We start from the raw sequence: 17152 nt of genomic DNA, 5'->3' as shown, positions 1-17152 counted from the left end.
ACTAAGGGGCAGCTGTACTTTCTGGTGAGCACAGAGTGTGTCCAGGGCACGTGGACCAGTGACCGTCTCTGTGGGTCCTCATTTGTGTGGCCTGTTGTCACAGATGTGGGCAAGGCACACGCTGGAGTTCTGACAGGAGGACACCTGGAAATGGCTGGTCTTTGGGGCTTGTGAGCGGAGCTGGGTCCTGGGAGAGCCTGGAGACAGAGCCCGCCTGTGGAGTGGCCTTTCCCTACCCAGGCCCTGGGTCCCGTGGCCTCTGGAGGTCCCACGTGAGCACTCCCCACCAGGCAGCCTTCAGATGAAGCCATCCCGTGGCCTCTGTTTTCCAACAGTTCAGGAGCTGGTTACTTGTTATCTTCCACCAAATAAGGGTTTCTGTTTTAGAAAATTCACACTTTTTTGAATCCTTACCTTTTTACCCTTTAATATTTTTCTTATCTACCATTTTGAATTTCTCCATTTACACAGTGTGGTTTCCATCCTCTGTTGGGCCTGCTAACACCTGAGGCTTCCACAGCACCCCAGGCGGCTGGTCACTTCAGCCCAGGCTGCCGGGGTAGGGCCTGGCCCTCCCATGGCTCCTCTTCAGAGCAGGAGGTGGAAACATTGGCTAGAGTGGTGTTCAGCAACCACAGCTCTGGCTTTATTCCATTACATAAAACACATCACTAGAGCAAATAATTAATTTATTGAAATACGTGAAAGACAATGTGCAGTGTCAGCGGGTTAATCAACAGCCAGCTTACCAAATGTCCTCTGGCGTTCCCGCCTATCCCTTGAGAACATTCTCTACCAAACTCAACACCGGTGCTGGTGAGTATCCAGCTTGGACAGAGAGTGCAGTACGTGAGGCGTGCATTTCACCTCTCGACAAACTTCACGCAGATTAAGAGATTCCCGGGCATGGTGGCCCTGGCCCCCAACGAGGGCTGTCACTCACACACAGGCCAGGCTGGGCAGATGCTGCTCCTTGGGGCGTCTTCAGTGGGTAGTGTGAGCCTCCTCCTGGGAGCCCGGGGACTGTCACTGTCCCAAGGAGACTCGAGGATGGCTCTTCAGAGAGGCGTTACTTATTTTTCTTCCTCTCCCTTTTCCCCTTCTTCTTCCCCTTCTCCGTCTCCTTTTCTCTGCCACCGACTGTTAAGGATAAGACGCGCTTTCTGCCCAGAGGGGTCTTGGCGTACCAGTTCTGAAATGAAACGGAAACTACGTAAACGCCTAGGAAAAGACCAGCGGGACACGAGCCCACCAAACAGTCTTAACACCAGAGACGAGCTCGCTGGGAATGAAGCAGCAAGTCGCCGTTTTACTTTGGGCATTTAACGTATTTGACACAGACTTCTCTCCCTGGGCTTTCTAGTCTGCATTTCTGTATGATCTGAAACTCGTACCCGAGGAGTTCCCAGTTTCCGAGAAGTACGGACTAAATGTAAGCAACAGTACTTTCCAGGTAAGTCCCGCGTTTCCTGGAATGTTACTGTGCCCTGAGGATGTGGGTCTTCTTGGAAATGTGAATTGGCCCTGGTTCATGTGTGACCACTGGAAGCTGGCCACATGTGAGCACAGTGGGCACTCACATGCTCTGAGGGGGACTCTGTGGAAAACGGGGCAGAAATAATGGAGTCAAGATACCAACAAAGCACTTAGTGATTGCCACTGGCCCTGTTTAGATTCCATTTGGAAACTGAGAAACATTTTGGTTGATAAACATTCAATAATATTATTTCATGAATGATTGTATCACCTATCAAATCTCCTGTTAGTGGACATGTAAGTCATTTTTCTTTTTTGTGAACAGTGCTATAGTTCACAATTTTTACGTGCCTCTTTGTATACCTGTGAGACGTATCTCAGGCATACGCTTTGGAATAGAATTTCTGGGTTATAGGATATAAACACCTTCATTATAGCCAAATTGTTCTCTGAAGTGCCGAGAATGGGAACTGATCTCTGATATTTGTCTTAAATCGACTTTGTTTTCTCCTGCCTCTGGTTTAGCTGGGTATAAATATTAGGTAGCTGACTGTTCTCATCACTTTGCAGGTTTAATTTCACTGTCTTTGGCATTTATTGCGGTCAAAGAGATGTCTGATTGCCCAATTGCTGTTTCTTTATAAGTAATCATGTAGCTTTTGAGACTGGTTTGTTATCTTGTTCTTATATTCTCAATAATGGATATTGGCCTGGATTTTTAAAATTACTCCTTGGAATTTATTTTTAATCTGAGAACTCAGGTTTTTAAATCAGGAAAATTCTTGGCATGTATTTCTTTAATTCTTCTGATATGTCTAGAATTTGTATTTGCTGAATGTTGATGTCTTTCAACATGTCATCTGTAGATTTACTTTTATGGATTCTTACCTTTTGGTTTTTCTGTGTTGCCTTCTGGGGGAACTCCCCAGGACCACCTTCCAGACTACTAATTTACTCTTTGACCGTGTCTATTCTAGGGATCATACTGCTCTCATTTTTACCACTTAGTATTAACTACTGTATCTTTCATCTTATATAATTTCTCTTTGTGGCTTTTTTTCATCTTATCTCTTCTCATTCAATTTATATCTTTGTTTCAAAACTGTGTATATTCCTAGTGAAAGTCAGTTTTTCACTTATTTTCTTGAACATCTTAACCATATTTATCTAAACCATTTTGTCAGATTGTTCTTAACACTGGATGGTTAACACAGATTCTAACTAGTGGTTAAAATTTGTTAGAGTCTGTAAACAAGTCAGGATGGCACCTGGCAAAATGCCAGAGGGAGTGGTTTGTGAAGTAACTCCAGAGAGCAATTAAGTGTGGAGATTCCTTATTGGTTGACTGCTGTATCTAGTTTATGCTAATTTAAATAAGCTGTGTAAAATGTATAAATACCTCTGTTGTCCTACAATAAACGTTTCCCATTCCTGCTGTATCAATCTACACAAGTTGTTCGTCCCCCCCCCCCACCCCCTGGTTATTTTGCCCAGCCAGCTGGACTGTGGCAAGAATTCTAACTTTGGTTAACAATAGATTTCCAAAGATATTTTAAGATTTTGATTTTCAGGATCATTTTGAGTGGGATGCTTTGCTTTGGCTTCTCTTTCCTTATTCTTGCCTCCCTAGCAGTTTTGCAATTGCTTCTACAAGGCCCTTATAGCCCAATACAGAACTAGGTTTTGTATTGCTATTTTGAAGTTTTTTCTCCTTGGTGATGCTGGGGAATCAAAAAAGCAATATGTATTCCCATGTCACAGTCTTCAGTTATTAAAGTACAGCTTCTCTGTATTTTAATGGTCTTTTTTTTCTTTCTGCTGCATCCTAGGCAAATTCCTTTTGCTCCCCTTTCCAGTTCCTTTAGTTTCTCTTTAGCTATATCAGATAACCCCTTCATTGACCTTTTATATTTTTTGACTATCAGACTTCTATTGGGTTCTTTTTCAAGTTTGTCTATCCTCTTCCCCCATAATATTTCTGGTCTTTAATAGTTTAAAAATACTTAACATATATTCTCTTTCAGAATGTTCTAGAATCTTGCTTTCTTGGGAGTGCTAATTCTGTTATTTGTATCTGCTGACTCTCCTCATGGTGTGTTATTTCCTTGTTTTTTTTTTTTTTAATTTCCATAGTTTTTTAAAAAAAATTATTAGATAACAAGGGTAATATTTCCTAAAGAAATCAAATTTCCTTAACTTGGATAAGTTTCCATACAGAGTGGTTTTCATATTAGCTTTTGATGTGACTTTGGGGGTATGAATGATATGTCATTTCTCGACGTGTTACATTTCAACATGGGATTCTGGCACCGAGGAGGTTGTGTAAACATGGAAGCTGATGTGCAAGGTATGAGCAGAGTCTGACTTTGTATGGAACGCCTCCGTTCCTCTTGTACAGCCCCGAGAAGGTCACAAGGCCCGTGATGCTGCCTCCCGAGTGGCCCAGTGTTGTGCTCTTCCTGCTTTCTGATGACCTGGTCTGAGGACCATTGTATTTGTGTCTTAGGCTCCCTGGGCCGCCAGTGCGTTAGCTCATGTGGTTGTTCTTGTCTTTGAAATTTATCCTTATTTCTAGCACCTGGGGATTCCCTCCTCCTCCTTTTAGCCGTGGCTCTGTTTTTATAATAAGGTGAGGTGGCCAAGCATGTAAAGTGATGAGCTCTTAATTTATAGACACACAGGATAAAATATAGTTACTAAAATTGGCTTTGGAGGAAGGCATTAATTTTAGCTTTGCTACTCTTGTGCTGTGTGACTTATAACAAGTCACTTTGTTTCTTGCGTTTTTTTTTTTTTCTTTTTATCGATGCTGAAGCAAAAGACCCAAAATTAGTGGCTTAAAATAACACATTTAGGTCAGAGGTCTGAAATGGCTTTTGTGGGGCTACAACTGAGGTGCCCCAGAGCTGTGACCCTTCGTGGATGCTCGGGGTGAGAATCTGATCTCTTGCTTTCTGGAGCTTCCAGAGACCATCTGTTCTGGCCTGTGGCTCCCCTCCATCTGCAGGGTAGCAACTTGGGCTACTTGGAGTAGCCATGAGTCTATCCCAAGCTGCGCCCTCTCTGGGTCTCTCTTCTCAGTCCCTCGTCCACTTTCACAATCCCATCGGACTCTCAAGCCAATTCTCGACAATCTGTTTGTCCTAAGGTCAGCTGGCTGGCAGACTGGCTTCCCCTCTGCCAGGTCAAGGAGCACATTCACAGGCGCCGGGTCAGGACGCAGCTATCCCCAAGGGGTCATCATTCTGCCTCCCACATCTTCCCACAGCTCTGGCTCCTTCCTTGCAAACCAGGACTCTGCCACGGAGCAGCAGTCGATATGTAACGGAGAACGTTACGGTGATTCTATCATCAGCAGCCATCAGAGTTTTCTCCATCATGTTCATGGAACAGGGCTGAATGTGCCTGGAGAAGCTGCGAGATCTCAGTTTGAGACATTCTCAGCACAATTCAGTAAACTGGCTAGGGCAAACAGCCATGAGCAGCCACAGCGGAGCACCACGTCACCCAGGAGAGCCACAGTGACATTCCAGCTGTCCCTTTGCTCAACGAAGGTGTCACTAATGAACTTACTGAGCACCAACCCCAAGCCAGGCACTGTGCCTGGTGCCACATGGAAGGGGGAGTGGATTGGGGGTACAGAATCACCACGGCTCCTTAAAAAGTCCACCAGAAATGGGTGTGAGAAGCACACACATTGTCATCCAGGTTGTGAAGTGTGACGTTCCCTTTTCTTGAGCAGCAGGGTCAGCTCAAACACCTGTCACAGAAAACCAGCCCTGGGCTTCAACACCCTAAACCCAATTTCCCAAAATAAGGAAAAATCAGTACTTTAGAAAGGAGAGAAAAGTGCAGTGTTTCAGAAAGGAATCTATCATTAGAAGAGGGTAAATATTAGCAATTAATGTAAACAAAATTTAAACAGTTCAATTAAACAATGCTAACTCAAGCAGTTCAGTAACAGAGTGTCAATTCAGATGCTGGGCAAACACTCAGATGGAACTAAAAATGTCCCTTTTAGTTTGGCTGGCGCTGGGGCTGGAGGAACAAGGTTTGTTTCTGTTTTTGCAGATAAAGTCGTATTGGACCCAGCCCTGCCCACCACTCACTGCTGCACCCTGACGCAGAGTTGAAGAGCTGCCCAGAGGCTGTGTGGCTCTCAGGACCAGAGGCGTTCAGTGTCTGGACCTTACAGAGGAAGCTCCCCAGCCCCAGCTGGGCCCTCCCTGTGGGGGTCACTACTGCGATGACTTCTCACCTTCCGCTTCAGCCCTGGGACACGCCAGGAGGGAGGCTGTGTCCGTCCTCACCGTAAGCGAGCTCCTAGAGGGGAGAGGCTTGGATGGGGACCTCAACTCTCCCTTTGGTGACAGTGTGCCCAGGATTGTGGTGACCTTCAATTCCATGGATAAAATTTTCCTCTTTTGTCTTCCCAGTTGGCCAAGGAGACTACCTCAGGGACAGAAAGGGGATGCAACTGTGTTCATTTTGAGGTAGAATGGAGCCAGCGGTGTGGGAGGAGTGGCCCTGGTGTCAGGGACAAGGCTGCCTTGTTTGTGTCTTGGGACACTTCACAAAGGACAAGTCCTAAGACAGACTCTCCGAAATTTGTGTCCCTCTGGGAAGAGGAGTTGGAACAGACATCTCAAACTTTCCTCCAGATCTAAAGAATGTGGTGACCATGTCAGAATGTGATCAAAAATTTGGATACTAAGTTTTGCTGAGTTCCCTTGTGGTTTCCTACGTCAAGTACACTGAAAACTGAAGTGTGCCACAGCAAGTATGTGGCCGAACAACTTCAACTTGAAACATGCTATTTAGGGACAGTTTTCCCCATGCAAAACTTATTCCATTATATGAAGTAGAATGTGAGAAACAAGATAAGGGCATGTGTGTGTGTGTGTGTGTGTGTGTGTGTGTGTGAGAGAGAGAGAGAGAGAGAGAGAGAGAGAGAGAATCCTTTGAAGCTGCGATTTGGCTGTTGATTCACAAGGTCACAGAGCATGTTTTTCCTAAAATTTGGAAGACACCTGCTTTATTACTAAGACTCAAAAGATTCTGTGATCCCAAAATGTCATATTTCCAAATTTCATTGTATGCGGCAGAGTTCAGGTTCGTGGACCTGCAAGCCGGAGGGAGGAGGTCATGTGGCCAGTGTCCGCCCGCCTCTGGCTGTGGGTGCTGCTTACCTTAAAGCACTCTTCTTCCTCTTTGTACACTGGGTTCATGCCGGCTATCAACGGGATGAACTCCGCTGGGGTGAGTGGCTTTTGAATCTGCTGCCGGATTCTGCGGTCCGTGAGCACACCTTTAACCACTTTGACTATGTTTCCTTGGGTGAAGCCGTCGGTCACCTTTGCTAAGCAGCTGATGTTCAAGGCCTTGGTGAGGACTCCACCGTTGCGCTGAATGATTTGTTTCCACAAAACTGTTGCATCAAAGATGGTGGAAAAGACCACAGAGAACAAGCGTTACCACAGAGCAAGCAGCGCTAGCCCAGCTCTCCACACACTTGATCTTGTCTGAAAGGACACACGGGGGCCAACTCCCACGTACAAGTCATTCAAATGAGCAGATAACTGAACATTGTCCTCTGGGGACTCTTCCCCCACAGGACCCGGTGGTCTATTGATCACACGTCCCTTGCAAATAGACAAGGAAGAGTTAACCGTACAGTTGAATGCAACCCGTACAGATGCTGAAGAGCTTTCAGAACTGGAAATTTGTGTGAGGAATAAGTGGCATCTCTGCTCGTCAGATTATTATATTTTCCCAAGCATTTGGATAAGTAGTTTAATATTTCTTTTTTTTTAGTTATAAAGTTCATTTCTTATATTATTTGCACAACTGGAATTAGAAGTCACATTATGATTTTCTCTAGCTACTGCAAGGCTCTGGGTAATATTACACCTTGGGTTAGGTGGAGCACTGTGACCTGTTCTCTCCCCCTGTATATATAGGTTGGTTGATTGACAGTGCCTGGGTGGGTGGGACCGGGGTAAAGAAGAGATTTCCCTCAGAGCACAGGAGGTTGTGCAAATGAAATAAGTTTGATGCTTACTTTAGAGATTGAACAAACTCGGTGCAATGTTTAAACTAATATTACATTTGGAGAACTATGTCCATTCTGCTGAGAGAGCACAGGGAAGGGACCGAGGACAGGTGAAGGCACTCACGGGCCATCTGTCTCAGCACCAGGACAACCTGGTCACACATTTCTAAAGCATTTTGACCTTCTCTGAGGTGTGTGGAAACATTTTTTTTTTTTTAAATGACTGTTACTGTACAATCTGGCCATCGCCAGACATGGTGAAGGGTCAGTTCTGCATTTGTTCAATGATCCCACCGTCCAAATCCACTGAGCTGAAGACAGATGGTGAAAGGCAAAGGTGCACTGGCCACTGTAAAGGAAGGGACCCGGGAGCCACTTCAGAGAGTACTGCTTTGGGAGCTGAGTGATCCCGCAATTCGCCTCCACTGTCCTCTTTGGTGGGGTTCTTTGCGGGGAGCTGATTTGCTGGTAAAGGCCAGTGTCCCCGGGGTCCTGCCTGTTTCTCCAAGGCATCAAGGGTTTGGAGCCCTGCAGCGAGGCCAACAAGGGCCCTCGGGATCCCCATGTTGGCTGGAATCATCAGCCACTCCTGAGCTGCTCTGCTCCTCAGCCCTGGTGGGATGCAGCCACGGCAGTGTGTGGGCTGCCCGATGGCGCTGACTGTGGGCCCTGTTCTTAGCGGCATGAGTGCTGCTGCCACGGTGACTGCTGGTCACTGCACCTTGCACTAGTGCTTCCCGCCCTCACTAAAACATCAGTTATAAACACAGCACAAAAGGAGCTACGGAATGCTTCAAGGCACATTTGTTTAAAGACAGACTATAGCAGGCAAGGGTGATCCCCATCTAATTACGATTGCCACAGAGCTAGAAAATATAACCTAGGGTAAAAATGGAACACCAATAACAACTGGGGCACCATGAGACGGAACTGACACGTCTTCCGCCCAAACTCATCATCCACAGGGGACCAGCACGTCTGAGGGCCGACTCCCGAGGGCACGCGTGTCCTGGGAAGCACTGGAGCCGCTGAAGCCAAGTAGACACCTGTGGCGGACACGCAGGATGGTGGTAGCCCTGCCGGGCAGGGACAGCCTTCCTGCCTGTGGCTTGAAGTGGAACCATCAGGGGACAGATGGGGAGGGCCAGGTGACCTTGCAATAGACACCTGACTCAGTCCCCTGCTGCCTTGTAGACTGGCAATAGTCACATCCCTGGAAGTGCCTGCCCAAGTCATGCCACTGTCCAACATGAGCAATCTCTGCACGTGAGGGTCACCAGCAATGGAACGCAGCCCTCTGGGGCAGCGTGCACGTGTGGACACACCACTCACCATTTACAGCGGGCGATGCTTGGTGTTCGTGTAGTTTGGCCAGTGTTTCTGGACAGACTCGTTTCATTGACGACTCTCCCGAGATCGTGGGTGTGGAGTGGAGGTGCAGTTACAGCTGGCCCACGGGTCCCTACCTATCGCAAGGCCGAGAGTGGGCCAAGGACCAGGCTTCACTTCCTTCTCGTGCTGGACTGATTTGATGGTTACCTTTTAAAGAGCTGCGTGTATGGCTTTTCAAAGCCACGTGCCCAGGCTCTTGACAGCAGCTGCTCTGGGCTCGGGCATGGAGTGAGGCTCAAAGTGGAAGGCTTGGTTGGCACAGGAGCCCAGGGTGCAGAAGTGTAGGAACCAGGGGCCACAGGTCCGGCTCAGGAGTGCAGGTGGAGAATGCCCATGCACAGTCCCAGTGAGTGTGTGGGTCAGGCCCATCCAGGGCTGGGCACTGCTGACACCGTGGGGCCTTTTGGTGGAGGGCTGTGTTCTACTTCCTCTCCTGGAGGCAAAGGATCTCTCAGTTCTTCAGATCAATCTACATTCTCTTTCCCTTCTTTAACTGAAGTGAGTCTGGTCTTTGGCTTCTCCCATCTGCTTCTGACGTCCCAGTGGATTCCATGCTGGCTGCCGCTCCGCCGGACACAGTATCTTAAAGTTCATTTAATGTGAGATCTCACAAAAGTAGGAGAAATGAATGATGAATAACATGACTTGGGCAAACCCCTGACCCTCTGAAGCCTCAAATCCCAGAAGACACAGACTGGACTCATCCCATCGGACACTGGGTCGTGGGGGGGGGGGTCCATGATGAATTGGGCAATTAGACAGACAGACCCCCGGGGAGGGGCCAGAGGAGAGAAGCACTAGGGACATGGAGGGGGCAGGCCAGAGGGAGTTCTGGGGAGCAGACAAGGCATTCATCAACTTGGGAGGTGGGTTATCTTCGCAGAGACAGCTTGACCTGGGGGAAGGAGGTAGGCACTGAATCATAACTGGCGAACCTTAAGGACCGAGGGACTCAGGCTGGCCTGGCCCTCGGCATTGTCACTCCCTGCCAACAGCCTGCAGGAATTTGACAAGTGGGAGGGCGAATGTTTCCATGCACCTCGGGAGCTCTGCTGCGGGCAGACAGATGGCCGGGTGATGGCCCAGTTATGGATCTGCAGTCCATGCTTGATGGGCGGGAGGAGACGCTTCTGGTCCCTGCTGTGGCAGGGACCGTCCTTCTTTAAGACGAATGTCCCCGCCACTGCGGCTGTGAAAGCGTCAAGGCTCTGGAGGAAACGCTGGTCGGTGCTCAGGAAGTGGCAATAATGGCAGCTTGAAGAGATAACCCACCAGGAAGAAATATGCCACAGGCACGTGGCTTGGTGGACAGCTCTGCTCCCAGGAGCAGACTGCAGTCTGTCCCCTGCCTCCTCCCGCGAGGACGCCGTGAGGAGGTCCAGGTGGGAATCTGCAATGCCCTCTGTGTCTTGGAGACACCTGATCTTTCATCAAAAGGTCAAAGTCGCCCGTGCGACATCAGTAGCTTCATTTCAGGGCCCGTGGGTCTGTCAAACAATGGAACCCTTCAATCCAGTCAAGAGTAATGTTCTGGCCCCTTCGAATTAATGACACCAACGTTACTTCATCAAACACAAAAAACATGGGCCCCAGAAACAAAACAGAGGAGAGGAGGCCGAGGGGAGGGCAGGAGGCTCTGCAGAGGCAGGAGCACAGCCCCTGGGGGCCTGCCAAGGCCCTGGGCAGTGGGGCATGGACTCCTCCTGGCCAGGGTGGTGTGGGCTGGCCCTGCAGGTCCAGTCCCTGGGGCCTCCTGTGACATCCTCTGAGCCAACTTCCCTCTTTCCTCCTGACACTGGCTGGATGCCAGGGATCCCATGGGGCCCTGGGCGGCCCTGTGAGATGGAGAAGCCACCTAGGAATGGGGAAGCCACCTAGGGATGAGAAGCCACCTGAGGGATGGGGAAGCCACCTAGGGACGGGGAAGCCACCTAGGGACAGGGAAGCCATCTAGGGATGGGGAAGCCACCTAGGGATGAGAAGCCACCTAGGGATGAGAAGCCACCTAGGGATGGGGAAGCCACCTAGGGACGGGGAAGCCACCTAGGGATGGAGAAGCCACCTAGGGATGGGGAAGCCACCTAGGGATGGGGAAGCCATCTAGGGACGGGGAAGCCACCTAGGGATGGGGAAGCCACCTAGGGATGGAGAAGCCACCTAGGGATGAAGAAGCTACCTAGGGATGGAGAAGCCACCTAGGAATGGGGAAGCCACCTAGGGATGAGAAGCCATCTAGGGATGGGGAAGCCACCTGAGGGATGGGGAAGCCACCTAGGGATGGGGAAGCCACCTAGGGATGAGAAGCCATCTAGGGATGGGGAAGCCACCTAGGGATGGGGAAGCCACCTAGGGATGGAAAAGCCACCTAGGGATGGGGAAGCCACCTGAGGGATGGGGAAGCCACCTAGGGATGGGGAAGCCACCTAGGGATGAGAAGCCACCTAGGGATGAGAAGCCACCTAGGAATGGGGAAGCCACCTAGGGACGGGGAAGCCACCTAGGGATGGAGAAGACACCTAGGGATGGAGAAGCCACCTGAAGGATGGAGAAGCCATCTAGGGACGGGGAAGCCACCTAGGGATGGGGAAGACACCTAGGGATGGGGAAGCCACCTAGGGATGGGGAAGCCACCTAGGGATGGAGAAGACACCTAGGGATGGGGAAGCCACCTAGGGATGAGAAGCCACCTAGGGATGGAGAAGCCACCTGAAGGATGGAGAAGCCACCTAGGGATGGAGAAGCCACTTAGGGATGGAGAAGCCACCTGAAGGATGGAGAAGCCATCTAGGGACGGGGAAGCCACCTAGGGATGGAGAAGCCACCTAGGAATGGGGAAGCCACCTGAAGGATGGAGAAGCCATCTAGGGACGGGGAAGCCACCTAGGGATGGAGAAGACACCTAGGGATGGGGAAGCCACCTAGGGATGAGAAGCCACCTAGGGACGGGGAAGCCACCTAGGGATGAGGAAGCCACCTAGGGATGGGGAAGCCACCTAGGGATGGAGAAGCCACCTGAAGAATGGAGAAGCCATCTAGGAACGGGGAAGCCACCTAGGGATGGAGAAGACACCTAGGGATGGGGAAGCCACTTAGGGATGGAGAAGACACCTAGGGATGGGGAAGCCACCTAGGGATGAGGAAGCCACCTAGGGATGGGGAAGCCACCTAGGGATGGAGAAGCCACCTGAAGGATGGAGAAGCCATCTAGGGACGGGGAAGCCACCTAGGGATGGAGAAGACACCTAGGGATGGGGAAGCCACCTAGGGATGGAGAAGCCACCTAGGGATGGAGAAGCCACCTGAAGGATGGAGAAGCCATCTAGGGACGGGGAAGCCACCTAGGGATGGAGAAGACACCTAGGGATGGGGAAGCCACTTAGGGATGGAGAAGACACCTAGGGATGGGGAAGCCACTTAGGGATGGAGAAGCCACCTAGGGACGGGGAAGCCACCTAGGGATGAGGAAGCCACCTAGGGATGAGGAAGCCACCTAGGGATGGGGAAGCCACCTAGGGATGGAGAAGACACCTAGGGATGGGGAAGCCACTTAGGGATGGAGAAGACACCTAGGGACGGGGAAGCCACCTAGGGATGGAGAAGACACCTAGGGATGGGGAAGCCACCTAGGGATGAGAAGCCACCTAGGAATGGGGAAGCCACCTAGGGACGGGGAAGCCACCTAGGGATGGGGAAGCCACCTAGGGATGGGGAAGCCACCTGAGGGATGGGGAAGCCACCTGAGGGATGGGGAAGCCACCTGAGGGATGGGGAAGCCACCTAGGGATGGGGAAGCCACCTGAGGGATGGGGAAGCCACCTGAGGGATGGGGAAGCCACCTGAGGGATGGGGAAGCCACCTAGGGATGGGGAAGCCACCTAGGGATGGGGAATCCTCTTGAGGGATGGGGAAGCCACCTGAGGGATGGAGAAGCCACCTAGGGATGGGGAAGCCACCTAGGGATGGAGAAGCCACCTAGGGATGGAGAAGCCACCTAGGGATGGGGAAGCCACCTAGGGATGGGGAATCCACCTAGGGATGGGGAAGCCACCCGAAGGATGAGAAGTGACAGGCCCTAGGTCCTCCTGCTCTTGGGATGAGACTGGTTGATGAAGCCAGATCTCCCCTTATGAAGGGAGATAAAAGCCCATGCTGCCAACAGAGTGGCCAAGTGGCTAGAGAGTATCCATGTGGGGTGCCCGGGTTGCCCTTGTGTCTTCCTGGTGGTTCACACTGATCACACAGAACAGTGGTTCCATCACAGAGTGCTCACACGCCACAGCGTGGGTGATTGGTGTCACTCCCCGGTCCCTCCCCTGGCCTCTCTCTCCCCCTCCCCTGTCCCCTTCCTCTGCACTAATGGTCTCCTTTCTACATTCATGATGACCCACCATTTTCAAGGAGTGTTCTTTAGTGAAGAAAATTGGCCAGGAACTCAAGAACAAGCAGATAAGGACACATGTGTCCCTTGTTTGGGTGGTGACTGGCGAGGGTTAGTAAAAGCCAGGTCTCACCTAATTGGCTGCATCCTACCCTTGATGCTCCCACTGCTCCACGCCCACCTCCACCAACTTCCCAGTGTCACTCCACACTGCCACCACTGCCACCACCCTCCTAACACCACCGCCACTGGACTGCCATCATCTCCACAACCACTGCTCCCAGCTCCCCAAGTGTCACCCATGCTGGGCTGTCACTGTTACCACCTGTGCAGTGTGGCCACCGTCGGCTCCTCAGTAGCCTGCGCCTGCCCATCTCCACCCTTCTAACGCCGACCACCAACCCCATCCCCATCCCAGTCCCCTCGCCACTCCTCCATCTGCTGAGAGCCACACCCACAGTCTTCACACTCTGCATCTCCCATTGTCCTTAAGTCTGGTGGTCCTGGACTTCCTTGACCACCCCCCACGTGGCGATGGTGACTCTGTGACTTCTGAGGCTGGTCACAGGAAGCCTTCCAGCCATTGCCTGGAGCTGCTCCCTCCTAGAGCTGAGCTGCTGAGCTGCAGGAAGGGACCACGTAGGCTCTCTGGTCCACAGCCCTGTTGGGCTCCCCTGATGGCCAGCGCCACTCCAGGCACATGAGGGAACAGTCTCAGATGTCCAGCCCTGTCCAGCCTTCTAATAACTGGAGCCCTAGCTGCCATCTGCCTCCTATAGGTGAGATCCCCATGGCGAATGCCCGGAGGAGACCAGTCCACCCCCGACGCACAAGGGGGACCATCCGCTGCTTTAAGCCAGTGGACAGGTTGTCATGAAGCAGCAGGTGGCAGAAGTGACCACTAGTTACATTGCCAGCTCCCTCTTGCCACTGACCACCCTGTTGTCCATCCCTCCCTCCTACACTGCTGCCACCAATGCCCAGGACCTCCTGGGAGCTGACCTGGGGCCAAGTGTTCTGCCAGCAGTCTAGGTGAGAGGCACAAGAGCCTGAGAAGTGGACAGGTCTGCACAGATGGCAGCAGGGAGGTCAGCTGCCCTGTCAGGGTTGCCCGGCTGCTAAATGTCAGCTGGGATTCTGAGCAGGGCTCCTGGGAGCCTGGACCCCTGACTCTTCCACCACACTGCCTCCCGGGGCTGCATGGATGGTCAGCGGTTCTGAGGTGGCATCCTGGCCCCATACACCTGCCCGCCAGCCCCGCAGCCCACCTGGGAACTACATGTGGAAGGGGCTCAGGATACTTGCCATATCTGGAGGCATAGTCTGGTCTGGGAACCAAAATGATTTTTTGGTAGGCTCTGCAGAAAGACTGAAGTTCAGCATCGAATGGACGCTGCGTGGTCCCCACGATCAGGATCCTGTCGTCCGGTTTCAGGAGCTTCAGGATTTTGGGTAGTTGTTTTTTCAGGCGTTTAGGATCATTCTGGGAGTAAGAGAGGGGAGAGAAATCACTCCACGTGTAGAACAAAGAATTAAAACTACAAAGGACATCCTCCTGGAAATGGGAGCAGGGGGTTGCGCTTATCAAGGTGATATCACGGCTCTGCGCCTCTGCCCGGGCGCCTGGGAGGCACTTCCCAGTCCGGGTGAGGTTTGGTTGTTGGCAGTTCCTTCCCCTCTGACATTCAGATTTGGAAAGTGGGAGGGAAGGAAGGAGCTGACCGAGGACTGGCACCCTTGACCCAAGCAGTGGAAGACTCGGCAGACTCGGCTGACGTCCACGGGAAGGAGCGCCTGGGACGCGGGCGAGTGCCGTTCTCCTGCTTCCCCCTGAGCTGTTTGGAGGAAGAATTCAAGGTCCCTTCGCTGATGGTGACACAATGGGGAGCCTGGTCACAAAGGTTCTGAGACCAGGGTGTCTCAGCACTTGCTAATGAAGGAGGGGCACAGGCTCAGGCACTCATTCTGCGCCCGGGCATGGGGGCTGCTGTGGCCAGGTTGCCACGGGCAGTACCTGGCTTTAGGTGAAGCTGACCGGCACAGGCAAGTGAGGAGAGAGCCTGAGAAGAGGCCCGGGTGATGCAGAGCCTCTGCAGAGACCCCCAGCGCAGCCTTGGCCACCCTGCTCCCACTTGGCGATGGCTAAAGAGACGCTGCACCTTTTCATGAGCCCATTGACACCTGAATGTCCTCTTTGGAAAATGTGCACCTAGATCCTGGGCCCACTTGGCCATCTGGGTTTCCTGCTTTAGGTTTCTGAGACTGAGTTGTAAGGGTTCTTTTTATGATCTGAATACAAGCCCCTCATCAGCCACCACCCTCTGCGAGTTGTCTTGTCATTTCTTTTACTTTCTTGTTTTTAGCTCAGCACTTTGGAAGAGTTCTGTGGAAATGCTGTCCATCTTGGGGGCCATCCATGGGCCCTCTGGGCTAGAGGGACAGCAAGGGAGGAGATGCAGAAAGAGGGATTCAGTGGAGAGGCTGGACAATGGTCTCTTGCATACAGATGGTGCTCAACCAGTGTTCGCTGAGCAATTGATTCTCCCCAAGCCCCTTGTCTTCACCCTTTCCACAGTGACCCCTAATAACCCACCTTTCTGGGCAACCCCCTTTGCACCCACTCCTCACCTCCTGCCCCCACTGCCCCCACCACTGCCCCGCCACCCCCTCCCTCAGGGCTGTTCTGTGCAGCACTTTGGATGACGGTTTTGGGCTCAAGGAGGGCTATTTGCAGAACAGGGCAGGGTTGAAACCCAAGTATAAGGTCCGTTGCTGTCCGGGGCCCACACAGGGCCTTGGCCTGGGCTCTCCTCCACTGCCCCTCACAGTGGTCCTGCTCCTGGGCCTGGGGCCTAGGCCCTGCATTTGCTGGCTCTGTGGCCAGTGTTGAGCCCGGGAGGTCTCCGTCCCTTGGTGTGGAAAGTCAGGATGAGGACCGTGCTTCTGCTCAGATGGGTTCCATGCAGGCCTGGCCTGTGGCGTGGACTCTTCCAGCGTGGTGCCCAGTCCTCCCTCTTCTCTCCTGCAAAAGGCTCCCAGGGTCTTTTTTCTGTGCTGGGGATTGAACCCAGGGCCTCCCCTGCTGGGCAAGGGCTCTTCCACTGAGCTGCAGTCCCAGCCCAGTCTGTGTAACGTGGATGGAGCTGCAGCTGCGGGCCAGCAGGCCCCAATCCTCCCCCTCGTGCCTGACAATTCGGCAGAGGCAAAAGGCAGGTTCACAGATGAACAGTCGAGTCAGGGGAAACGTGCTATGGAGCTGGAGAGAGGCCCTGAGGGAGTGGAGGCAAGCGGAAGGGACACGATACTAAGGTGACGTTTGAGCAGATAGGGGCAGGAGAAGGCTGTGTGGATTGGGGAAGAGTTTCAGGCAGAGAGGAGAGTGCGTGTAAAGGTCCTGAGGTAGAAATGTGCTGGAGGCTCTAGAAAGCCCTGAGAGGCCAAGGGAGAGAGAGGCAGGGGAGGAGGGCAGAGAGGGAAGAGAGGCCAGGTCCCTGGGGCTTTGCAGGCCACAGGAGAACTTGGCTTTTACTCTGGAATGAGGCAGAAGTCGGTGACAGAAAAACATTATTTCATTAAGGGAGGAATCCGGTCTCTGCCTTTGACTTCAGATCACAAAGTTTAAGGGAGAAGCCACTGCAAATGCAGGCTCCGCCTCTAACCCTGGCCAGGGCCAGGAGGGCACTTCCTGAAGGGCGCCTGTCCTTCTGCAGTGGCCCTGCCTCCCACTGCAGGGCCCAGGTCTGAGCTGGGCCTTTCAGAGTTGGCCCACTGGCTGCTAGCCTCCGCAGTGGTGTCCTCTGGAGCGAGCCATCTTAGACTCCTTCTGTGCTTGTGTTCTTGGTGCCACACCTAAG

At 52.1% G+C, this 17152-nt stretch overlaps 1 protein-coding gene across 1 annotated transcript in view; it reads right to left on the bottom strand.

Moving 5' to 3' along the window:
* Window positions 1-1069: 1069 nt before the first annotated feature.
* Window positions 1070-17152, bottom strand: part of Drc11 (dynein regulatory complex subunit 11) — a 124226-nt gene continuing 108143 nt past the window's right edge. Inside the window, exons 18-20 of the mRNA XM_076866405.2 lie at window positions 14604-14781; window positions 6666-6904; window positions 1070-1192 (exon numbers count right to left, since the gene is read on the bottom strand). Of these exons, the coding sequence (XP_076722520.2) occupies window positions 1070-1192; window positions 6666-6904; window positions 14604-14781 (540 nt within the window). The remainder of the gene's footprint in view (window positions 1193-6665; window positions 6905-14603; window positions 14782-17152) is intronic.

The sequence above is a fragment of the Callospermophilus lateralis genome, chromosome 9 (assembly GCF_048772815.1).
Source record: "Callospermophilus lateralis isolate mCalLat2 chromosome 9, mCalLat2.hap1, whole genome shotgun sequence".
Lineage (NCBI taxonomy): Eukaryota > Metazoa > Chordata > Mammalia > Rodentia > Sciuridae > Callospermophilus > Callospermophilus lateralis.
The sequence above is the reverse complement of the archived record's forward strand: the minus strand, read 5'-3'. Positions and strand labels throughout refer to the sequence as shown.